Genomic DNA, 26120 nt, shown 5'->3' with positions numbered 1-26120 from the left:
AAAATTTTGATCAAAATCTGTTGTCATGTCTCATGGTTACTTAATACATATAAGTTATGAAGTGTTAATTAAAAAGTTTGTCCTGAGTGATCTCTTTTCAGGAAAACAAACCGGAGAGAGAAAGCTTCAAGGTGTTAACACAGAGCTTACAATTAACAGTATGTAGTAATAAAATATATTGTAATCCTAAAAGGCAGAGTTTGTCAACCATTTCCTTTTAACATACACATTTCACTTCAAACCTTCAGCTATTTTTCTTTTTTATTAATTAACCACCCAAGAACATCAGATTTATAGACATAGTCACAGTGCAGGTTGACTCTAATTTAAATCAACTTACAGATGTAGTAGTACTCTTGGCCGACATGAAACTCATAGCCCAATGAGAAGGCGCTGTAGCGCTGGAACTTCTCAGAGAACTTGATAGGCGCGTGGGGGGCGTGGGGCCGGTTGCACTCCCACCTCTTGAAGCCCATTTGAGGGTCACAGTTCCTGTAACCACGGTAGCTGACCATGTAGAGGACGTACTGCTCTCCTGTGCCCACCATGCGCTGGCTGTCATTGTAATGAGGGCAGTAGATGTCTAGGTAGTCGTTGACGTTCACCTGCATCGTGTAACCCTCCCTGCGAAGACTGAACAAAAGGATAAAAACACAGTGAGTATGAGCATCTAGGAAAAGTACAGACTTTTATATTTAGAGGTAATCTTTTTTTACATGAAAGATGACTTTTTCACTTTCCTCTAAATTGAGAGATTTTAAACATATAGTATATAGTGTATATAAGGGAAAATAAAAGGAAAATAATTAATTTAAATATGAATAAATATACTTCAGTGTTAATCAGAAGCACAGTCTGGGGAAAGAATCTGTATCTCTGGTGACTGGTTTTTGAATGTTGTGCTAACCAGAGAATAAAAGCCTCAATGTTTTGTTTCCAGGATGTTTGGGGTCAGCAGAGATGTTTGCAGTTGTTTTCCTGCCCTTGACCCGTTGAAGTGAGGAAAGGTCTGCCCTAATGACCCGCTCTGCAAACCTAACTGTTCTTTGTAGTTTGGGCCTTTCCTGTTTTCAGAAAGTTCACCAATCAGTGTCAGACTCTGGACAAGCAAACGTTCAAGGTCACAAAAAAAATGAAAGCCTAAAATAATACATCTACAAGCTTATGGTTCTTGCAAATGAAAATCGAAATTAAAATTGCAATACTTGAAAGGTATACTTTTTAAATTTCTTTAAGACTTCTAGTCTCAACCAGGCCTTCTTAGAAAACGTGTGTTAGGCCCAGTTCAGGGTTAAGCTTCAAAAGGAACTTGTCTTTATAGAAAGGTATCATAGGTCTAGAACAGACTAATGATAGTGTATTTTGTAAACTTAAGGATTTTTACAGGTAGGTCTCGGAAGGTCTTGTGGTTTGTTAATGAACAAATAGCAGAACGAAGAGCACATCAGAAAAAACACGGAGGAAGTTACAGACAACTTCCAAGACAGTATCGGTAATAAAACAATTCAAGGCTTTGAACATCCCATAGAGGCAGGAAAGGAAAATTTAAATCACAGCCAGTTAACTGAAACAGCTGTAAAGGTTTGGAGCTCAGATAGAAATTTTTTTTGAAAAATGCTAAGTGGGAAGGATAACCTACAGTTGTAAGCCACCCTGAAAACACCACTCGTAGTGTAAAACATTGCCGTTGCAACATATGCATTAAAAAAAATAATAATTATAAAACATTTATAATAAAACATTTTACATATGTTTAATATGAAACAGCAGACTTAATTGATGTGAGAGTTGAAATCTTTTAGTATTTCAGCACTTTAATGAATGTGCTATTTGTCAGAAGACTAGGATTTACAGTTACAAACACATCAGACATTTAGTCAGCGGGTAAAATACCACAAAGCTTTGATACAAATGCATCAGACCGTGATGTTTGAATGCTTTCTGCAGGAATGTCTTGGTCTTAGTCTGACACTTATCCAGATATTAATAAAACAAAGCAGGTGTGCTTGTGTGTTCATTCCTCCAGGGCTATTGTATTTAAAGAACACAGAGCTTCCTCTTCAGGATGGACTCAAGGGCCCAGGGCAACAAGCTTCTTCTTCTGGTGTCAGCGCTGCATTGTCCCCTAACCCCTGTGCTCGTACATCAACCAGAACACAAACGCTGCGCTCGCATCACCCGTCAAAGTTTGGGCAACATTCGTCTCCAACCTCCAAGCTCATATATCAGCACCAACTCTAAAAAGGGCTCAGTTTGACAGGAAGATAAGGTCTGGTTTTGCAACTGTATGTGTGTGTGTGTACAGCAGACATCCAAAGGGCCTTTTCTCCACTCTTTAAATGTATCGGCTGGTATTTATGTGACATAGACAATTTGCAGCTGTAAATCATACACACAACCATGAGCATATACGGACACTCAATCACTTTAAGTTTTAACGGTGACACCATAAAGTCACAAGAGGGCAGCAGAGTGCAATCTTTAGCCCCTCTCCCTGATTGCAAGTTCTAGGTCATGTCTCCCAGGAGATTATTATTCAATTATTATATGAAGATCGAACTCCTATTCCTGGTGTCTCTTTCTCTCTCTCTCTCTCTGCTTTGCTTCTCACTGCTAACTTAAAATCCTTCCTGAATTTGACTATTTCTCCCTCACTGCTATCATCCCTTTCTCTAAGGTATCAAAGGACAATGAAGAGGAACACTGTTTCCGCTGTCCTCTCACTTTTTGTCATTAAACCATTTACTGCTTTTACTTTCTAATGTCAGTAAAAACTAAATAACTGAAAATTGTCTTTTAAATTTTCATGGAAACTAGACCAGGAATATAAGGAATACAAATTATTGTATGTCTACCAGGGACATGTAAATGTAAATTAAGAGAAAAAAAAATAACTGCAAGAGTTCATATGAAACAGACTTAAAAAATATGTGGTTGTTGTATTTTACACTCAAACAAAGGCAGAGTTTACTGAGATGAACAGATAATGGGGGGAGGATTGCAGCTGGGGGCAACAGGAGAAAAATGAATGTAAATGACTTCTGAAAGATAAAAGCTGGTTGCAGGATTCCCACTGTGCATGCATGTGCATGTGGGCACACTTTGCTGTGCAGCACAAATGCACTAAGATCTTCGGGGGGATGCAAACACCAAAAAGAAGTCAGTGGCATATAAAAAAACTCATATCAAAGTGCTTGCTTAGCATAAAACAATGTTGTTTTACATCAAGGCTTATCAGAAAATCAGACATGGACAATTTTATTGTAAGGTTAGATAGCAAGCAACATTAATGCCGAAGGAACTGTATGGAATTTGTATTCAGACAGAAAACTACCATACTTGCAATTCTATCTGTTCAGGACAAGACATACACCGCCTTCATGAGCTTTGTGCTTAAAATAAAAAGGTCCTAATGCATTCAGACAGAATAAAAATACTGAATAAACATAAGATCTGTACTGTCTTAAAGTAGAGGCTTTTTAGATTAAATCTCAAGGTTTTTGATCAAGATGGGGTAATTCCACATCTCACACTAACTTAAATTTAAAATCAGAAGGGGTTTTTTTTGTAGCTCAATAACAAATCTAAGTTTATGGACTCAAATGAGGTAATTGCATCTTCTCTGACTGTGATAGTTTTAGACTGTAACTAGCAGCACTAATATAATAATGTGTACCTTTGCAGCCTGTCGGCTCACAACAGAGCAATCTGTTGTTGGAGCGCTAATATTTTTAAGCACCTAGAGGCCCATCCTCCTAAGCGCATCCATTAAAATGCAAATGAATGACCCAACCGTGAGAACAACGGAAGGGTTACTGATTTGCATCTGACTTGGAATGTTCCAAGTACAAATCTGCTATAAGCCGACAAAAACTGACAAAGACACTATGATAGGTGTCAAAATGTTTTCAGAAAACTGTCTGAACTGTCAGAAAAAGTCTGTTTACCTCCAATTTAAGCCTGTTTTGTGGTCGCCATGACCCAGTAGACCAGGAATCCCCACACTCGGTCCTGGAGGGCCGCTGTTCTGCAGGTTTTAGAGGTTTCCCTGCTTTAGTACAGCTGATTATAATGATTGCAGTAGAGCAAAAGCCTGTTAATCATCTTTCAATTAAAATCAGCTATGCTGGAGCAAGGAAACCTCTAAAACCTGCAGGACAGTGGCCCTCTAGGACCGAGTTTGGGGATGCCTGCAGTAGACTGTGAATGTGCAAAGCTATTTCATAGTTCAATATACACAATGGTACACAAATGGAGAGATATGATTTGAAACGGGAAAATGAGAGGGAAGCACCCTTGATTATGGTCTTTATCTCCGCCAAGGAAGTTATGTCTTCATTGCCGTTGGTTTGGTTGGTTTGTTTTCAGAATCACTAAAAGGTTTATTGATGGACTTTTCCAAAATTTTTAGAGAAGGTGCAAATTGTAACTCTCAACAAATGATTACATTTTGGTAATGATCCAGTGTAGGTACCACATCTGCTCGGCTGGTCAGACCTGTTTGGGGCCCTGCCCCTTCTTATGACGTTAACATATGGTAACTCCACTCGGACAAACTGTATTGCACCCTTTTCTTAAGGATCAAATCTCTTTTGGAGTGTCAACATATTATTAAGATAAGATAAGATAAGATAATCCTTTATTTGTCCCATAGTGGGGAAATTGCAGCGTTGCATCACAGTACAGTAGGAAAAAAGAAGAAGAATACAAAGTATAAAAAAAAAAAAAAATATTTAAAAATATATTAAAAAAAAAAATTAAAAAAATTTTTAATAGGTAATTTAAAAACTGACAAAGACTATATTTGTGATTATTTTACATTTCATTGGTGATCTATAAGTGGCCGAAAGCAGAAAACAATCATTGTCAGTCTTGAAGGAAAGTACTGCATTCTATGACTGAGCTCTGCCATTTAACAAAGTGACAAAAAAGTCTCAGCTTATTTTTATTCCTTTTATTAAGAACTGGGCAGGGAAAGACAAATGGGACATTTTAAAAATGGACTTTCATAGAGATTTTAGACAAAAAAAAAAAAAAAAAAAAAAAAAAAAAACAGTTAATACTTGTTGGTGTTTCTCCTGACTGGACTTGGTAAATGGTTTAATTTATCAGTTAACTCTGCGAGTCTTGAAATAAATCACGAATGTTATACAACACAGCTGAACTGACAAGACAATTACGTTTCTAGTTTACGAAGGGTTAATATAACAAAGAACCTTTTTTAGGTTATATTCTGGGTATATCTTTGTCTGGTGCTTCTTAAAGGTCTGACTCCAGCTGCCTTTTGAATATATCCCAAACTCTTAAATCCCTTTAAGACTGCAGTTGTCTTAGTGTGTTAACTGCATTTTCCTTTCACATCTCTCCCTTTCACTAATCTTTTCAGTATTATATTTGGTGCACTATGAACATTCAGCTTTTCTCGTAATGACCATATTTTGCAGACTCTCAATGTGGAGGTCCCGTGAAAAACTTTGAAGGGCGGCATCTCCAACATGTTTGTGGCCAGAAGTTAATCTTCCTATAAAATATAGGCATGAGTGACAATGTTTCAGAGACTAAATTTAAGATTTTCACTTGCTTTCAGACACAAACCTTAAACACTTTGTCATGCTTTACAGATATCCTGCATATTCATGAGATTAACCTTTTGATGACATTCTGGTTTATTGAGATGTAGCTTTATGTAATTGTTTTCTATTATTAGTAAAGAAAGAAAACTTTTTACTGTTATTTTTGCACTAATTTATTCTCTTTAAAGTGTTACCTGCTTCGTTAAAGCGGATAAGAGTTCAGTCTAATGGAAAATCTCTTCAGAAGTACACCTCGGAGGACTTGAAGAGCAGTTTGCAAGAGCTAACAAACACTTATATATAAACAGATCCTCCAGCAAGATGGAGAGATAGAAGGATCGGCAGGAGAGATGGAGGACTTATAAGATGAGACAAGGGGTAGTTTGGGTTAAAAGCAGCAGAGTGTGGCCACTGGGGAGCAGAGAGAGATAGCAACAGCTAAGAGCAAGATCAAAGAAGGCCTGGATCAATGTCACTACTGTAAAAATCACATCAGAGATGTGTGAGAGAGGGAGAGTTACAGAGGGCATGATGCCGATATAAATCAGTCAAAGGCAACATAATGCCAGAGAGTTACCCCCTGCCTGCCTATTATCTGCCTCGCCTCTCAGAGTATCGTACATCAATAAAACACTTTGACAGAGAGCGCAATTGGCCCATTTTGTAGCAGGAGCTTTGAGGACTGCCTTATTTTCTGCAGCTATTTATTAAAGACGGGGCTTTTGGGGCTATACTACTATCAATGGTAGCTGCAAATATCTATGCACAAAATACTTACAATCTTATCACAGAAAAAAACAAAAAAAACATGTAGCTGGTCATATGGAAATGGTTTAAGTTGCTAAGTTCAGAGAAGATAAGCAGCTGATGGAGGTTGCCTTTTAAAATGACTTTAAATAACGGGATGAATACAGAAACAAGAAAGAAAGACAATGATACACAGCTGGAGTAGAAGACTCAGCTACTATAGCACAACAAATTACCTGGATCTTATATTGAGCATTAGTATCACTATTAACATTGCAACTTACTGATCCCAATTCTGTATTGTTACACGTTGTACAGAACTTAATGGTACTAAGGTAAAAGCAGAATATGGACCCGTAACTAAAAGAGAAACGCACATCAGGGAAGTTAAGCAGACAGAAAAATGGTAAAATATTAAATTAATTCCAGTACAACATTTAGCATGTATGTTCTACATGTTTTATCGTTAAGCCTATATAATAAACATATGCCAGCAAATTAATACTATAAACGAGGTTGAAGAAAATATAAATAAATAAAAACTTTACAAAATAAGAGAACAATCTACCAATAAATTCATTTTCAGAATGTTAGATGAAAAACAATATATATATATATATATATATATATATATATATATATAGGGAAAGCAATATCAGCTTCAAAGATCAATTCTCCAAAATTCAGCAGCACATAGCACAATATTACACGGAAGCAAACAGCAAAAAATCATTATGTTGGATCATCTTTCTTTTTACCTTACCTAATTAACCTTAAAGCATGCTTACAGCACATGCTTTACTTTAACTTATCAGCTATGCAAGTGACATCTTTAGAAATTTATAAGTATAAGATACAATTCTTATGGCGCCTTTTATATAAACAAAAAGTGTTTAAGAATAAAAAACTATATAAAAAAAAACTAAATTTTAATAAAATAATAATGTAGGCTGTTTAATTTATAAAAGAATTACACAAGGTGAAAGGTTCTATTAAAGATATTTAACTACCGGTAGTTCTCTTTAGGTCCAACAGGTAAAGTCTACAGCTTAAGGGCATAGATAGCAAATAGCAGATTTCTAATCTCCCGACAGTGCTAATTACAGTGTTCCAGGCGGCTTTCATTTAATAAGCTGATTTTAGCCTCTGTGGGTTTTAAATGTAAATAAAAATATCTTAAATCAATCCTAAAAGTCACAGCAATTTAGAGCAGAAAAGCCAAACAAGGATCAACAAGCTTTCCCTCTTCAAGTTGTTGGCGGCCTTGTTGAAAAAACATTTATTGGCCAAACTCTCTCTACGGGTTCCAGTGATATGACTGAACCGAATGCATTACAGTAATCTGATCAGCATAAACCAAAAGTATAAATTTGGTTTCCTATATTTCATTGAGTCATTATTTAACTTATTTCAAATAAATCATAATTTATTTGTGAGAGACCATACAATAGAAGTAATGCTCAGGCATGATAACGTTGAGTTAGCTCTTTCTAGTCATTACTAAGCATCTCTCTTTCATTTAAAAGAAATTATGTTTTATACTAAACTTTATTTGGTATAGATGCAGTAATGTAAAATGATAAAGTTCTAGGCACTCTGTAACAGTAAAAGATCTGTTTCTCTTCTAACTTCTAAGGTGTTGTGTGAAAGAAAAAAAATGCATAGATTTCCATAAAGAAGCAGGACTGTTTTATATATCATTGCTTCATAATAAAAAAGTAGATTTTGAAAAATGGGACACTTTAGAGTAGAAGAATCCCGCTGAATTACTTTGCCAAAAAAATATGTATTATCCAGACCTGGACGTATACATGTCCAAGACTTTCTGTTTACTATGTCTATCTTCTGTGAAAATTGTGATCTAAATTACAAAACTGTAGGGGGTTGATTAGGCTGCTGTGGGTGTAAGAAGCTGTTTGACAGTCAGCAAACTAACAAAAAAGAAAGATACAAACAGAGAACAGAAACGCCAAGATAAAACAAGGTTATAAAAATCAAAAGAGGCTCAGCAAATGGACACAAGGTTTGGACAGATTAAAACTTGTCCAGTAGCGTAACGAAAAAATGCCAATCAGGATTTTTAAAAGTCTCTCTGCCTCCTGGGGCCTTAAATCTTAATCGCATCTCAGTTTGGTACAGAGATTCGAACATTGTTGCGGGAGGAGTCCAATCAGTCAGCAGAGCGGTAGGTATAATTGAATGGCTTCCCTGCTGAACAGAGACTCCCAGAGATTTGTAGCATCAATGAGGCTCTCATCAAACACAGACAGGTGTCTTCCTCACTACTTCCTCCTTCTCCTCTCTTTTCTCTCCTTTACTCTATTTATTAAACTTTCTCTGTTTGGCATTGCCTGACAGAGAGCATTCGGTGCTGATGAAAAAATGTGTATGTGTTTGTCTGATACAATGTAATACTTGACTTGGTCCTAAATCCTCCCCATTAAAATCAATATCTGTCTAAAGTGTGTGTAACACACCAGTATATGCTGTATTCTTTACACACAAACCCACAATTTAACAAGCGTATACAGAAAATCAGCCCTGTAAAGCACTGATTCATAACTGGTAATTGATTAAATACTATAGCTAACAGGGATTCTCGATTAGAGCCCTCATAAATGGCCATCTTGCTCTTCTCTATCTTTTCCCCACATTTGCTTCATATTTCTGATCTCGCCTTTCCGTTTGCACACTATTGCATCGTTCTTTCTCCTTCCTCGCTCATTCTTTCCTCCCTGACCCCTTCAAACATCCCCTTAAAAACATGCTGCCTGCTTTATTGCCGCTTTTGATCGAGCTGTAAGTGGAGCCACATACAACAAAAATACTGTCCTGCTCGGTAATAAGCATGTTCTCTTTGCACACGCATCCATCACATGTCCTTTTATTGTGGGTTTCATTTCAACACACATAACACAGATAGTCGTGAGGGAGGAAATGAGCATGAAGTGAAAAACAGATGGAAAAAGGCGAGGTTGAAACACGACCAGAAGATGAAGAAGGATGGAGACCAGAGATGTCAGAATATTTTAGGTCAAAAAAAAAAAAAAAGAAATGTTTATTGAAATTTCCTAATTTGAACATCTTGTGTTGGTCCAAATAATATTTTATTGAAATCCCTTCAGGCTCCGCATCCATTGGAGCAGAAAAAAACATGTAAGAAAATTTAAATCCTAAATTATACATTTATATTTAATTCTAGTTTTACTTTTCAAGGGCTGCATCTTTCTACAATAACTATTTTTCTCCAGGTATCTGCTGGAACCACTTCCCTTGGGGGTTTCGATTACCCCAGGAACCACTTTCACCTCCTTATATAGGAGGAAACACAAGATGTCAGATGTCAAGATGTATAAAGATGTAATTTGCATAGCTGATAATTGGACTTTTTTATTTTATATAGACCAAATTCCACCATAAGGTGGACTATTTTATATAGTCCAATTCTGCTTAAAATTTCTTTACCAATTTATTTGTGTCATGTGTTCTTGGTCTTCACTAATGTATCTTAGGTTGTTTCCATGGCAGCTGGATTATCTTGATGTTATTGTACACAGAAGTGGGACAGATTGACTAATTAAGCAGTTGGCTGCACTGAATTTTATTTTCGGGAATCACAGTAAAGGGGACTGCATAAAAAAAGCAGATTATTATTTTTAAAAGTTGCTTAGAACCAGGCCTTATTTCTCATCTACTTCAGTAATCCATTGCTTTGTATAGTTTATCACATAAATCCCCAATAAAGTACATTGACCGTTTTAACCTGATAAAATGAGGAACAATGTCAAATAGGGATGAAAGCCTTCACAATGTGCTGTGTCAGTCACTTGGTATTTGCTAAACAAACCAATCTTTCTGTTCCTGCCACTTTGTTCTCATCAGCTCTCTCTGGGATCCTATATCCCTCTGCTTCACTACATCTCCCTTCGTCTCTTTTCCCAAAGCCCTTACACGAGCAGCAGTGATCCCCTCAAACGCATTGAACATTAGAGGTAAAGAAACGCCCTGAAGAGAAAGAAAGCATACGTTCGCTAAGCTTCTACATGATTGATGGTGATCCTCTCTGATGGCTCCGTATAGACTCAGCACTCAGTGAGACATTACCCTCTGACCCAGCTATTGATTCCTGCATTCACTGCCCAAACCACACAACATAAACCCTGACCCATGTGGACACAAAAATAAAAATAAATAAAATACTTACTAACACGAGTAAACAGTGCTAAGGATTGATGATATGGCAGCATACTGTGAAAGCAGATCAATCCGCTGCATAGCAATGATTCCTTCAGCCCACTTCCTGGCAAAGTCACGTGGCAGTGGTCTCCCTCTGACTGATTTGCTTCAGTCCGAATCTGGAAGCTTGAATATCCAGACCACTGCGATGCAGATATAAATCTGCTCTCTATAACAGCAGATGTATCCCTAAGATCCCTCCTCTGAGCCGTTTTACTGAGGGATCTGGGCTAAGAAACATTGCTCATCAGGCGGAGCAGGACGGGGCCATCCATCAAGCAGACTTGGGTCATGGAGAATTGGCAAAAACCTCTTTCTTCTGTTTGTGCTTGTTTTAACCTAACTGAACCAGAGGATGGGTGGGAAGAAACGGCTTCACAATGATAAGAGCTCTGTACCACACTCACCTGAGACTTACACCTGTTCAGTTGCTTGCAACCTGAATAGCACATCAGCCAATCAAAAGGTTGCAAATCAATGAATTTTTTGTATATATGGCTCACTAGATTTTAAAACAAGCAATATGGCGAGCAGGAAAGGAGATTAAGGTGGCTTTGAACACCAGGAATCGTGTGTATGCAGCAGTTGTGTGAAAACAGATGGCCTTTTTTGATGTCAGAGTAGAGTTGAGATGTTAGGAAGAAAACCATGATCTATGAAAGTGTAAGAATTTAATCTTGAAGCAGATGAGGAGAAAGTCACACAGGTTTCTGTTTCTGGAAAAGCAAGCTGGTTCTAAAACTAAAGCAACACTGAGACTTTGTTTAGACATGAATCTATGATATGCTGACTTTATAGCTTTAATTCACAGTTTTACAGTATATATATGATAGGAATTATAATACTTAAACTCCACCACATGAATAGAAATGATAGATGAGCCCAGAAAGTTTCATACTGCTTTATTAGCCCGATCTGTGCATTGATATTAGCACATATTCATATAAAAAATCTAGACAAGATAAGGAATTTAAAATAAGAAAAATAGGAGTACTCGCGAGGTGTCGGTATTAAAGTGGCTAATAAATATATTCATCACCATAATGCTTGTTAGTGCAGTGCCCAACTGCGTAGCCATGTGTGGTCAAGTTGGACGATATATTAGGAAAAACCTGGGGGACAATTTAAGCAAGACAACGACTCAGAGGAAACTGCAACTTTTATTTAACCCTCACTCTAAATTACAGAGAGCCGTTAAACACAAGGCATTTTTTTCCCTTCGATGCTCTAAAGGAGGGAAAACTGAAGCGAGTGCCAACTAAGCTCCAGCCTAATGGGCTTTCAAGACAAAACCTCAGCTGGCTTTAAACATTAGTCTCTATGACGACCAAAGAAGTCCTCAATTGTAGTAGAAATAGAGGGGAAAAGAAGGGGGTGTGGGGGGTTCTTCAGGGGTTAGTGCTAAAATAAAACCGTCATTTACTTTTACATGCTCTTTCTCTCTAATGGCTAAATAAGCTTACAATTACTTATCACTCTGCATTATCACAGATCATCTCCTGTAACTTTCACAAAACCTTTTTAAAAGTAATTTAAGGTGCAGATTTTTTTTTTGTTATTTTCTTTTTATCTGGTTTTAAAATGAGGAACTGAAAAGGGAGTGCTTCTAGATTTACTATATGGCTAGTTTACTTCCACTCAAGGATAGACGTAAAGTATGAAGTATGAGAGGCAATATTCCTCCAGTTAGTTTTAGGATTAATTTTCTAAAAATAAATATTCAGTCATATTTCCATCTCATCAAAGAGAAAAAAAGTAAATGTGGGCAAATGATGATCATTTAAGCTCCATGTTAAAATTCAAAGAAAAGATGTGAGGAGGTTAGAGGAAAGTGAGTTTTGGCCTACCTCCGTAAAGCTGTTCTTTGTTTAAACTAAAACAATTTTTTTACTTTTAAATTTATAGCAGATTTGAAAAAGTCAATGAAATAGTATCAACATCAAACATGGCTAAGATAGAATTAGCAAAATAATGTAGTAATGATTATTTTTGACTGCTATTAATACGTTAGTTTGACATCAGTTAATGCAATATCTCATGAATGTTACAGTGTATAAGCTTTTTCTTCCCGTTTGATGTTTTTTGTCAAAATACAGATGGGTTCTTTTGTTAATGTTCTTGTTTTGTACACATCTGATAGACCATTGTTTTTCTTGAACCTTCAACTTTTTTTGATAAACCAAACAGTATAGCTATCCTGCAACCAATTCAACTACTAAGATTCATCCGTTTTTAAGACAGAGAAAACAATTATTAAGTCTCCCCCGGTAAGTATAACCTCAGGGAAACCCATTTTACACTGGTCCATTTTTGGGCTGCACAGCAAAACTCTGATGGATCGCAGCAAATCATTTAATCCATCTGGGGCCTATGTGGACTCTCTTTAGTTACTCCGGCATCATTCCACCAACCAAAATCCTGAACGGAAGTTTAACCGTCTTCTATAAACTTCCCCTTGGTGTGAGTGTACATTGTTATCCTTCTCTGTCACCATGTTATGAAACTGTAACTTGTCCAGGATTTTACCTTGTCTCTTTCCTGCTGACCGCTAAAGATAGGCAACACACCCACCACAATCCTACAGGGATTAACCTGGTATACAGAAAGGATAGATTCATGCACAGCCTGCTTTATTGATCAGACATTCAGCTAAAACATAAAGTACAAAATAATCCTAGGATGCAAAAGCTAGTAGACACCTACAGCAGACACAGCAGGAATCTCCTATAGCATTGCTTCTCCGATATCTTGAATTTGTTACAGGTTTGCAACATGATTTGGGAGGAAATTAGATATTATTTTTCAGGTTGTTTCAAAAAACGGAATCCATTTTCCAGAAGAGTAAAATAAGCTTGTGATGTTGTCACATACAGTCATATCTATAAAAGCTGCAGGCTCTTGAAATCTAACCCCTAATGCAAAATAACAAAAACAAAATCTGTAAAAAAAAAAAAAAAAGGTTTAATTAGTTATTTGTTTATGCCAAAAATTAACATTACGTTATTTTTTTTCTCAAACTATCAACTTTGATTAAATTTTGATGTAACTCTCTCTTCTGTTTCCGTGGCAAACTCAATTTGAACTTATTACTGCTACAGGGCTTAAGTGTGAAAGTGAGCTACGGTGAGCTATGGTTTCAGATAAAATGGCCGAGAGTCATAAGAGAAAAAGTGTGTACAAAGTGCAGAGAAGAACAGAAAGGCCTCAGAAGAAGCAGATATATCCCAGAATGCTTTGCGTGGAGAGCTCTCCTCGCAAAGTGTTATTGGATTTGCTGTCATAGTGGCCCGCTGTTGCCATGGCTTTTGCCAACCGACAGCAGCGACTAATAACAAAGATGGTGCAGGCACCGCACGGCGGAGGCGTAGTTAGATGACCAATGGGCATTGGCAGCTGGCCAATAGAGGGAGCAAGGGCCCCACCCACCCAATGACCCTGATTAAGACATAATTTTTTTTTTATGGTTTCATAAAAAAATTTTTTAAATAAAGCATCATTTAATTTTTCAACAAATTGGTGACACATTTCCACCCTAGGGTGCAAGAATGTTTACCCATTGACTCATTGTGCATGTACAACTCTTAAAAGTTGTACATGCACAGTAGCTCTTCTGCAGTACAAACGTATAGGACGGCCCAGGGTGTGGCTAAGCATCAACCTGAGGTGACAGGAAGTGTATTTGCTCACAGCCTGCCGCCACAGCGCAGATGTTTTGCGGGTGATTGACAGGTCAAGTATGAGGGTTGGAGTTGCATTGTAGAGAGAGAGAGACAGAGACAGAAAGAGACAGAGAAATGGCACAAGAAATGTCCTTTTCCAGGACCTGGTTTAGCAAGAAGGCTTGGCTAACTGCATGTAGCGAGGCTAACGCTTTGTTCTGCTGCCTTGACTGCCTGCCTCCTTTTTCAAACCTCAGGATCTGACCCAGCATGGATAAAGGCAGGTAGGACTGATTTAAAGCACGTTTTAGAAAAGGCAATCAAGCATGAACAATCTGAGATTCACATGGAAAACAATATAATATAGTGTACTTTTTGTAGGTGTTGTTTTAATTTGCATAGTTGCTCTTAAATAAACACATTCTCAGAAAATAAATAGCTTTTATATGTTAAAAAAATATAAAGCTGACTAGTAGCTTCTCCATTATTAAACTGGTACGTTATTTTTTTTACGGGTTTGTGACACAATATTGGACCACGCAAAACACAGATTTGCCTTCACAAAGCCTCAGAGGGGTAAGGTTTATGTACAAAGATGAACCTGTATATGAAATTATGTTTTGTTTTTATAAAGTATTTTAATAATGTTTTTTGTTGCTGGCATTCATATAAATATACTGGCCTGATAACTTATCATACATTTGTTTGGCTTTTTGTATAGCCTTATTTTGAATTTATAGCCCCTTCTGGAGAAAACTCCACCAGCCGCCACTGCCAATGGATAGCAAAAAGCAGTGATCATCTTTCCGAATGCTAAGTTAACTAAGTCCGCTATAAATTCCACTATATAGTCCCAGCTCTATATAGTGATTGAGGGATTTAAGGGTTAGGGCGGATGTTCAGATATAATTAATTTTTTTTTTAGCTTGTATGAGCTATGAGAACAGCAACTTTAAACAGAGCATGCACGAGGAGAAATCGGCTGCTTAATAGGCGTTCCCTCACGGGAGTGGGTACAGGATTGTGCATGTGCATTTTTTTATAAAGTGGGGGGGGCGGGTCTTCTAAAAAATTAGCGAAAATTCTCCACAAAGCCTTCAACATGAAGAAATATCTTCTCAAAAACGATTTATTTTGAAGCTTTGTGCATATGGACATGTTTGAAACACGTGCAAAGGTAGTTGTGGGTACATCCACACGTGAGTCCTGAGATCATTATAGTGGGGGTGCACCATTTATGTGTCCACAGCCCATCTGGCTCAGTGAACTGTTTTTCCAATTTGCATCCCATTTCATACTCCCAACCTCTATTTACCCCCATCCTTCTTCCATTTCATATCTGTAAACAATTTACTTCATACCCAACTAAATCAACTGGTTTTTTCTGTTATCTAAGATTAAGCATTTTACTGAAATTTTGAGATAAAACAATCATGGAAATATACTGATCTGAATGTGTTTCTAAAAAAGGAAAAAAGCTGAGAAAGCTGCTTCTATCAATTAGAGGCAGCATTAGTGGGGTGACCCTGTTACTCTGAGCAGAAGTGCCATTTTCTGCTGCAGTCATATTCAGAGATTAAGAATGAAGGCCTACACCCTGTTTTGCACACTTTAAGGCACACATACAACATTTCAGATGGGACATTTTTCACAGACAGTGTGATACACATGCACACCCACACACAGACCTCTAAGTGTTTAAATATGTCTGCGTATTCCTGTCAGGCAGGAGATGACATTGAGCTCCAACGTTTCTATTAATGAACATTGACATGGAGAATTAATTAAAGCCATTCAAACATACTCGGTCACAAAGGCCTGAAATTAAAGCATGCTGATGGAAGCGCATTGCTAATCTAAACAATGAGAGCTAAATAACCCCTTAAGGAAAAATTGATTCAATGGAGTGAAACAACGAGTGGAGGAAAATGAAAGCCTGCATGCCAGGAAACAATAATGATACAGCTTACTCTATTGTGAGGTTTCTATTTTTGTTCTTTGTCAAGGAGGAACATAAAATACAAAGAGAGCATGCTGATGTGTTTGCACAGAGACTCTAGAGGGTATGCAGGCCAAAATGACAACAGAAACACAGAACTTTGATGGATAATGAATAAGTAAACAAAACTCAGCAAATATTTACAAATATAAAACAGAAAGTTGGAGTTTGGGCAGCTCATGAATGAACTGAATGGTTTTCTGCATTTCAGTGGCATTTGGAGGTTGTGATTGCAAAACACTATGCCTTGTTTAAATATACTCAACTAGTTGAATGGCTGACTTGTTATGCTGCACAATTTATTCAACTCCTCCCAACAGATTTCTTCTCCATTAACATTTTTTTTTCCAAAGCTAAACATTTTAAATAATTTCAATATCAAGCAAGCATAACCTGAATAAATACAGTCAAATTGTTCTTTGGAAAATCATTTATCCCCACCACCTAAATCCTTGGCAGCAATAGCTGCCATCAATCAGATGTTGTAACAAGCAATGAGTGCTTAACGACACTAGGAAAAAATGTGCGGACTCTACTTTGCATAACCATTTTGTGGTACTATCAAACATTATTGGCCTGTATAGGTCATAAAAAAGCATGCCAAAGTCTTGACTTTGTTTTTACGTCTATCTTTAAATGTTTTGATAATGAAATTAGGTTGCTTTTGATTTTTTTTCCTTTAAAAGAAAAAAAACTATCCTGCAATTTAATCATCTTTTACAATATACAATTTATGTTTATGAACTTGTCTTTGTCTGATTTAGAAATATGTTTCATGATCCTATTTTATGTATAATGACACAAAGAAGGAAAAAAAGATCTGTAAGAAAGTATATAACTTTCACAGCAATTAAATTATGATATATATAGTAGCTCTGTCGCTTTACTGCTTTCAACTTATAAATTGAAAGCCTAAATGAAAATATAAACCTGTCATGGCAGATCAGAAGTAACACTGATGTAAAAAATTAAGACTGATTTTGAAGGGATTACAGACAGAGAAGGATCTTGATTTGTTGGCATGTTAGGGGGTGTTTGTGTCAGTACTTGATGATGTGGTCGACTCTCTCCACTGAACATGAGCAGTCTCTGTCAGACTAAACAGAGTATCAGTAAAACATCCCCCTCTCTCTCATGTCTCACCAATCCTACACCCCATCCTCCACTATCAGCCATTGCTACTACGTCTCCCTGTTGTTATCATCCTCCTTCCATCTGTCTTACTTTCACATTTTCATTTAAGTACTATCTTTTTGATGCACTTCTCCAAATACACATCTTCCTCTGCCACCTGTCAATCTGTCACTCCTCCCCTCTCGCTCATCTCTTTCGTTATGTGTCAGTAACCTGTCCATCATCATTTATCAACAAGAAGATGCATTACGTTCCTGAAGAGGTCATATTTTACAGCACATGGCAACACTTATCATTGAGATGCATGGATAGCAAAGGTGAAAGATGTATAACTTTCACTTGTTATAGACTTTTAAGGTCACAATCTACTCTGACATTAAAAGTGAATTTAAAACACTGTGGATAATACAATAAAAGACAATTAAATTAAAATATGTAACTGAAACAGCATGTAGTATATTTCTTTAACTTTTAAAACAATATAAGCTGTTGCAGGAAGTTTTCATGGGAAGTTAAGCAGTATATTTTCTAATACTTCAAATTGGTTTTATAGAAATTAACTGAACTTGGAGTGCGTGTGTGACTTGTATCTAAGCATATTTTTTGTTGTCACTGGCAGATATTCATGCAAAATATTACAAATATTTTTCCCAAATGTTTTGAAAGAAAACAAATCAAATTTAAAACATGAAATTCAGGGAATGCTTTCTGCATCCATTCAAAATATCAGTGAAGAAAGACTTTATATAAGAGCCTTTTGTTAAAACATTTCTCGGGCTAATTACTGTTTGCTCTTTAAATTCAACAATCAGCATTCAAAAAATGTACTGAAGATGCTAAAAGCTGTTTTCATTAGTTCCTTTTTTCAAGTTCTAGACCGTCGAATGCTAAAACATTTTACATGAATGTTGTCAAGCAGTTATGAATCTATTTTTCTGCTGTATTGACACTTTAGAAGTAGACATTTCTTAGCAAAAAGCCTAGTATTGTTTTGTATTGTCCTGCCAAGTTTAAAGGCAGACATTCAGCCATAATCCTGCAAATCTATGAAGTGATAATAAATTAAAATGACCAACATGCTGAGGAAAGCAAATGTGTAACAGGTAGGAGAACACCTCTCTAACTTCCTTATGAATGTATTGTCAAAAACATCTTCAAAAAAACTTCTGTTCCTTTTAGTCCAAGATTTTTGTGTGTCGTGTCCGGACAGCCTAAGCAAGCTCGGGATTTTCAAAACTGATTTTACTCAGTTAAAGCAATTATAAGTCACTTCTTAATAAGACAACCAGTCAGTATTGGTGAACATGTAATAAAACAAGTAATGACAGGAATGGGAGGAAGGAGTAATGGTCGTGGCGTTGATGTCTGGCTTAATTACTAACTCTATTCACCTGTCTAACTCTGCCTGGTTTCTAATCACTGCTCATCAGCTCCAACTGCTCCTGCCTCTATTTAAGGTGCTTGCATCCAGTCATCAGGTTCAGATTATTCTTGTTCTCTCTCACCAGTGGTGAGAGTATTTTTAGTGTACCTTGTTGTTTCTAATTTCCTGATTCTTACCTGTTCTGCCTCTCAACTACTAAGCCTACCTGTCCCCATCCAATCTAAGTGGTGAGAGTGTTTTTAGCGTACCTGAATGTTTCTGATTACCTGATCCTGGACTGTTCTGCCTCACAACCACTGAGTCTGCCTGCTCCTGTCTGAACAGCTTGCCTGAACTGTCTTTGGACTACTGGACCTCTTAGCCGGGTTATTCCTGTTCTGATCTGTATGCCTGACCTGGTTTCGGATTCCTCGATCTCTGTGCCTGCTTGTTCCTGTACTGATCTGTTTGCCTAAACTGTATTTGGACTCCTGCTTGTTCTCTGAGGCTGTAGCATCTGTGACACTCTAGGCGGCACCTGCAGAATCTTGTGGGCAGTCCACCAACTGGATCCTACCTCACTCTCTGGGCACGGACTGAACTTGTAAACCAGGATATTAACTCATGCTCATAATCTTCCTCCGTTACATTTACGTGGTCACTAACCTGTGTTTCCTCTCTCCAGAGTTTCCTGCCTCACACACCCTTGGTGCAGCTACTCAGATCTGGCAGTACTAAATAAATGCTTTTTGAGTAACCCCACTGTCTGTCTTGACTTGAATACTGGGTCCTCTGTTCTGAGCCGTGACAGAAGGAGGCTGAAGGGAAGAAGGTTTTTGGAGATTACACATATAAATACAGAGAAAATAAATTACAAGTAAATAAAATCTAATGTCTGTAAGAGAACAGTACATATGATCAGATGCAAAAATAATGTGTAAAATACATGAGTATTATTATTAAAATGTCATCCTTGGTTTCCAGTCAAACTTAGAAAGAAAGCATTCTGTTAACATGTCATTTTATTGTAAGTAATATGAGATTAAATTGGTCAATAGCAGAAATAGCAGATAAAATCTAATAAAAAAACTACTAGTACGAAATATTTAACTGTTACAACTCTAAAGTTCAGCTCATTATGATATGTGATGTGACACACATGACAATAATGCATCAGCATGAAGATGCCAGGTGAATTTAAATGGAATTAAAGTTTATTGGTGTTGAGGTGTCTTTCCTAACCGTGCTGTATTTATTTGTATTTTGGCATTTATTGGAAGAAGGTGGGGGAAGCTGTGAGATGTGCATATGAGGTCTCATAAAGTCTTCCCACGTCCCAGTGCAACATCCTGGCCATATAAGCAATGCCTGCTCTGCTCAGCTTTGCTGCTGTATTATGAAATATGCATGGACCATAAAGAGCATATGGACCATCCATCTCAATATCCGCTACAGCAAACCATCAAAAAGATCATTAAACCAAACACACACTTGCCTCGGCGCGAACACATGAGTACACACCAAATGGCACATAAACATGCACTCCCACGTCGTGCATAATGGTTTATCAGTTTTTAGCACCAACTTTTTGCTGACAGCACACACGCAGTAAAAAGCAAATGCACGCACACATTTAGGAACAAAGAAGGGATATGACATCAGTTTAAATAAATTAGCTTACCTCGTTTTTTTTAGCCTTCTTCTTAAGACATTACTAACAGCTGTCGCATCGGAAACAGAGCAAGATTGTCTTTGCAAAGAAAGAGTCTCTTTTTGCCTTATATGCAAGCACCATCTAAACTGTCACATTTTCTGTTGTCTCTACTCAACCTCTGTCAGACTCTGTCAACATCAGGTTCATCCGCTGCAGGAAATTCATATTTAATATAGAGAATCTATCAAATATAAGAGAGACTAAGGTGGATAAATAAAACTAATTGGACAAATAAAAAGAAACAACAAAAACACACTAATAAATCAGGGGAAGAAAAAGAAAAACAATGGCTGTTTAACAAGGGAAATACAGATGAAATTAAAAACAATAAACGTACAAGCAAAGTAAATTTTTTATTCAGGTTTAGCAGGAAACTCCAGCTGGGTGAGCATCTCTGTATCCAAATCTATCCATCTGTCCTCTTTTATCCCATCCTTTTACCATCCTATCTCTGTAATCTCTTCCTACAGTAGGTGTCAGCAAGAGACCTGACACTAAGTCAGCATCATATTCTATCATCCATGCAGACAGAGATGGAGGTGTGCACAAACAGGACAGATACAAAATGGCTTTCTTTTTTATCTTAATCTCTCAGTTCTATTCACTGGTCTTCAGTTCTTCCTTCCATCTTGCTAAAACTTGTCAGCTAAGGTTTACCCATAACATCTGTCTGCTAATGAGTACCACACTCTCATTACTTTATATGGCAACTTTAAAAGCCTTTCATTTTATGTGTAAGAAGAATGCTTGGCTAAAAGTGGAGGCGAATATAGGTGGGTGTCTGTGTATCTACACTGTTGGCAAGATCCCCAGACAAAATTTTCTTGGTATTCATACTTCACTTAAGACGATATGAAGTTGGTAAACAAGTAATGTTACGATGTTATTTCGTCTGGTAGAAGAAGAACAGCATCCAGCATCACATATATGCTTATAAGTATTGAACAAAAGTACCAAAACAGAAACTGTCGGCTGTACCCCATTCAGGTACTGGAGAAATGTTCACACCCTTGCTCCCAATAAACGTGCACTATTCAAAGGAAAGCATTCTAACAACTTCAAAATCGTTGCAAAATTGGATGTTCGGCCAAATTTTTACAAGTAAAGACCCTGAAACACTTTTTTTTTTTTTTTTTTTTTTTTTAGAAATGTTCCAATATTGGGAGATGGGAAATAGTTTGACTGGACCTTACAATAAAAAACTGAAGTTTTCTCTAAAATAGTTGCACATTCTGCTTTCAAAAACAATAATCGCTGGTAGAGTTTTTTTTTGTTTTTTTTATATTAAGCTAAGTTGAAGATGGTTCATCAAAATACAAGATAGTAAATTTGGAGTAGTATACATTTTATTAGGACACAATCAAAGCAACAAAGACCTACTGTAACCTTCTAGTTCATAAACTATATCAAACTTTTACTTGAAGAAACCTGGAGGCCCAAAACACTTCCTTGCAAACTTGACTTCTCTTCTCCCACCTGGGGATATTCTGCTCCTCCAGCATATGAACATTGTCAAAATGTAAATGCAGAAAGGTGTGCCGCTGCCTCCTGGTTGGAGTTTTAAAAATATTCCTTTTGAAACCACATGTTTTAGCTGCTCACCTCAGCTGCTGAGGAGCTCTTTTGATAAACCGACTCCCTGTCTTGTTAGCACTTTGATTCAGCCCATTATATGAATATGAAAAGATGCCAGCAATTCTCGGGAAATCATTGATGTTTTCGTTTGTGTGTCTAGTTAAGCATTGCACATGTGCCAATAAAGTTGTTAAGGAATACAAACAGGAACAGCTGATATCACACATGCTTTTGGACATTTTTTCCCCCTCTGGCAATGAGTTTTCTCTCTTCCCCACTACCATCCCTTCTTATCAAAGAATTTCTTTCAAAGTTTTTTCTGCCACTGTTTGACTTTACCTGTTCTTACCATCTCATCTCCTGCACCTCTGTCCTGCAGTCTTTCTGTCTGCCACTGCCAATCTATCCAATGTGGTGCAAAGTTGTAATCCCCTCTTTCTCTTCGGTGGTTTACTTCCTTCTCTATCTTAGTAATTATCTCTCCGCTCCATCCCCTTGTCGCAGCAACCCTCCTGTCATCCATCTATCTGCCTCTATGTAAAATATCTCCATCTGCTTCCGCTTTCATAATCCATTTCTCATTCCAAACTCTTCCTTATCTCATTGAGCTGACCCCTTCATCTTTACCCTCCTTCCAACCATCTTTCCATCCCTCCTCCTGGTTGTGCACTGATTGAAATTCAAACCCGAGCTTTGCCGGCAGCTCGTGCGGTCAGCGATTTGCTTACCGCTTGTCCCAAGTCTGCGGAGGTTGGAAGCAATCTGGTGGTTGGTGTTAAAAGAGAAGATAAAGCAACATCAGACACTACAGTGACAGAGTATACCACCCATTAGTTTGCTATAATGTTTATCATTATCCCTGAGCTAAGACCACCGGCAGTTAGTCGGAACACACGTTTCTGTCTGTACTGTGTTTTTCTTTCTCCTAAATTAGGCACAGCAATCTCTTTATCGCTCTACCGCTTGTATTTTTTACATGTATAAAGAAGGAAAGAAAGAGAACATGATTGGCAATGTGTTGATTGGAGTACATTAAGCTAAAAATTGAAAGTGACAAGAAACATTTAAGTAAGGCAAGAGATGTGCAAAAAAATCAATAGGTTTAACTAAACCACTTAGCATTTAATTGACTTGACTCTGTGGGTTATTTGGCTTTTTGGGGCATGCAGAAGAACTGCAAAGGCTCAAACCACAAGGCGTCATTTAATGCATGTTCCCAATGTTAAGAAATCGGTTTTAAATATCTCATTTATATTCCATGTGTTTTTGCTCCCATTTGGCAAAAAAAAATATGTTGCACATTAAAGTTAGGCTTTTAAGCCACAGTTTTTAAATCAGTGAACAGTTTAGGTAAAGTAGCTAAGATCTTGCATAAAAAAACCCAGCAAGAAACAGAGGGTGTCCTCACAGTTGTTCCCAGCAACCATCAATACCTTTCTCCACTTAAACTTAAATAATCTTTAGTACTTTTAAAGAATGCACCCACAGTTTTTCTTACCATTGTCAAAGGGAGCCATTCCCACATGTCAACAAGACTGCCTGCAATGACTGCCTGCAATCATTTCTTCATTTAGTAAGTCATAAAAGTCTGTAAATTTTTACACTTGATGTTATTACCCTTATTACCTCTCTTAATAAGGTCAAATCATAACATAAGCTATTTCTCTACCTGGTTGCTCCTCTACAATTTTCTGTGCTTGTCTGCAGGTTAACATATGTTTCTGCCAGTTTCAGGTATTGCCACATTTATAAAAGCTTTCATTTATAAATGCTTTTCTACTAGCACTCTGTAACTGCTAAAGCTCTTCTCCAACCTTTTTTTTCTTTAAGCTTCATCGAATGGATCTCCTGTTTAAACTGATATAAACAAAAGAAACATGAAAATGATCAGTTTTTTTAAAGTATTTATCTTGACAAATGAAAGAACAATCCCTGAAAGTCTAATAAAAATTCTGATTAAATGTATTAGCACCTATTTTTGTGAAACTTTCCCATTAATCCTACACCAGGTGGTCCAAAGCCTGGTCCTTAGGGAACCCTGACCTGAATAGTTTCGATATTTACCTGTTGCAGCACACCTGTTTTAATAAGGTTTAAAACTATAAAGTAAACAGAGGGGTGGATTGGCTGATTTGCACAACATTTGCAAACATGTTTATTTGTGTCACAGCTGTCTTTTTTAGATGTTGGTATGTGTGAGATATTTCCATATATTTGTGTACAGTGCGTGCGTTTGTTCATGTTTCAACCATTAGGCTGTCTTGTGCAGGACAAGCAGGCAGCTACTTCAAAGATGACAGGGTGAGCTTTGTCTTTCACTTAAATCAAAGTGATTCCCCACAGCTCAGCCTGCCAGACAAAACCAGCATCAGCCAACACTGGGCTCAAAGCCTGACTCAATCGGACAACGAGACAAACAGTGAACGAAAGAGGGAGGGAGAGAGAGAAAGAGAAGGATGGAGACCCGTGGGTGAGAGGCCACAGAGGTCTGTTTCTGTCTCTGGTGCAATGTGATGAAACCGGCAGGCGGCCAATCAGACATGACGACGAGCCAACCAGGGAATAACCTGCAGGTCAGTAAACACACAGTTAAGCACACACACTCACACACATGCAATCAACGTCTATGGCTTGCTTTAATCACAGCCTTGTTCCTTAAGGTCGAAACTCACTTTTCTTCATATCAAGTGTTGCATGTAGAAGGTAATTGGATTGGCTGTAATTGGTTGTGGTCTAGTGGTTTGCGCAGCAAATGCTGGCTTTGCATAAACATACAAATTAAAGCTCTGTTTATTTTGTGTGTCAACGTGTGCACTGATCTATGAAGGTGCGTTGAGTGCACATAGTATTATGCACATTGGCCCGAAAGACACGCTTTGCGACCAAAAGAAATAGTGAGATGAAACAAAGAAGTGGGCAAGGTTAGAAAGGTCAGAGGACAGAAAGAAAAAGATGAGACCAAACAATTCAAACAGAAATAAAGCAAATAGACAATGCTTATGGAGGCTTGAGGGCTACTTCAGAAAACACTAGTGGTGGATGTTTTGAAAACAAAACAAATCAGATGTTTTTGACTAAACTCAGCCCCTCCTCTGTAGTTTGAACATTGTTAGAACTTCCCACTGTGTGGGTTGAGAACTGTGCACACAAAAGAAAGCATTTAACGTTGATTTAGGCATTGTTCTACAACAACAGGCCTGGAGTGAACTAACCTGGTGGTTTGTTAGTCAAATCAGCCAGCTAGGACATAGACATAGAGCAGGGCAATGAAAAGTTTTTAAAATGTCACCTTCAACTTCATCTGGGGACCTTATGATTAGAGTGTTAATCTCAAGAGATAATGGACAGCTGTTGATAACAGCATTACTAATTTTACAATATTGATATTTTCTAAATATTACTTTATTGCTTTATGTTCATACTTTGAAATTAAGCAAATATAAATAAAATTTTCATCAAATCCATTCAAGAAAATCATACTCTGCACCACTATTCCACTTTGACCTTTATTCCAGCACAGCAGCACCATAATACAAGAATATATCCTAGATGGCTTCCCATTCAAATCAAAATTTAGCTAGGCAAGGTTTTATAACAGCTTCATTGTGACGATAATATGGTTTATCTATTTCCTACCTAAAAGAGAAGAATTAAAGTGATTGTCACCTTATTACCCTTCTTCTGTTTGTCAGCAACACTAAATGAGAGTTTAGAATCAGCACAAGCTGAAAAATCCACACTGAGCACATATGTCCTGAAAAACTCCTTTCAACCCTAAAGCCCGGCGTACACTGTGCGATTTTTTTCAATCGTTGCACGCAGCTGCTGCTCACACTGTACGATTAACCGCAGGTCCTTCTGGTTCCATCAGCTGCCCCCGGATTCCTCCTCGGCCGCTGCTGCTCAGGCCCCTCCTCACAGACTTCCATCACCTGCCCACCTATCACTCTGCCGCCTGCCAACATTTTGGGAGCTTCCTCAGTGAGTCCACCTCTCCACTCCCCCCTGCCCGGTTCCTTCTTCCGGTGGTAGGTTTTATTAACTTTTCCCCTCACTTGTTCTCCCGATCTCCGAGTCTAACTTTGGTTCTCACCGCAGATCGATCAGTCCTGCCTGCGCC

General features: G+C 37.6%; 1 protein-coding gene across 1 annotated transcript in view; it reads right to left on the bottom strand.

Annotated features, from left to right (window-relative positions):
* Positions 1-26120, bottom strand: part of LOC107088397 (ephrin-A3-like) — an 86293-nt gene that overhangs the window by 16466 nt on the left and 43707 nt on the right. The window contains exon 3 of the mRNA XM_015380539.1: positions 341-633. Within this exon, the coding sequence (XP_015236025.1) occupies positions 341-633 (293 nt within the window). The remainder of the gene's footprint in view (positions 1-340; positions 634-26120) is intronic.

The sequence above is a fragment of the Cyprinodon variegatus genome, unplaced genomic scaffold (assembly GCF_000732505.1).
Source record: "Cyprinodon variegatus isolate N-32 unplaced genomic scaffold, C_variegatus-1.0 Scaffold217, whole genome shotgun sequence".
Taxonomy (NCBI): Eukaryota; Metazoa; Chordata; class Actinopteri; order Cyprinodontiformes; family Cyprinodontidae; genus Cyprinodon; species Cyprinodon variegatus.
This window is presented reverse-complemented; position numbering and strand designations above follow the sequence as displayed.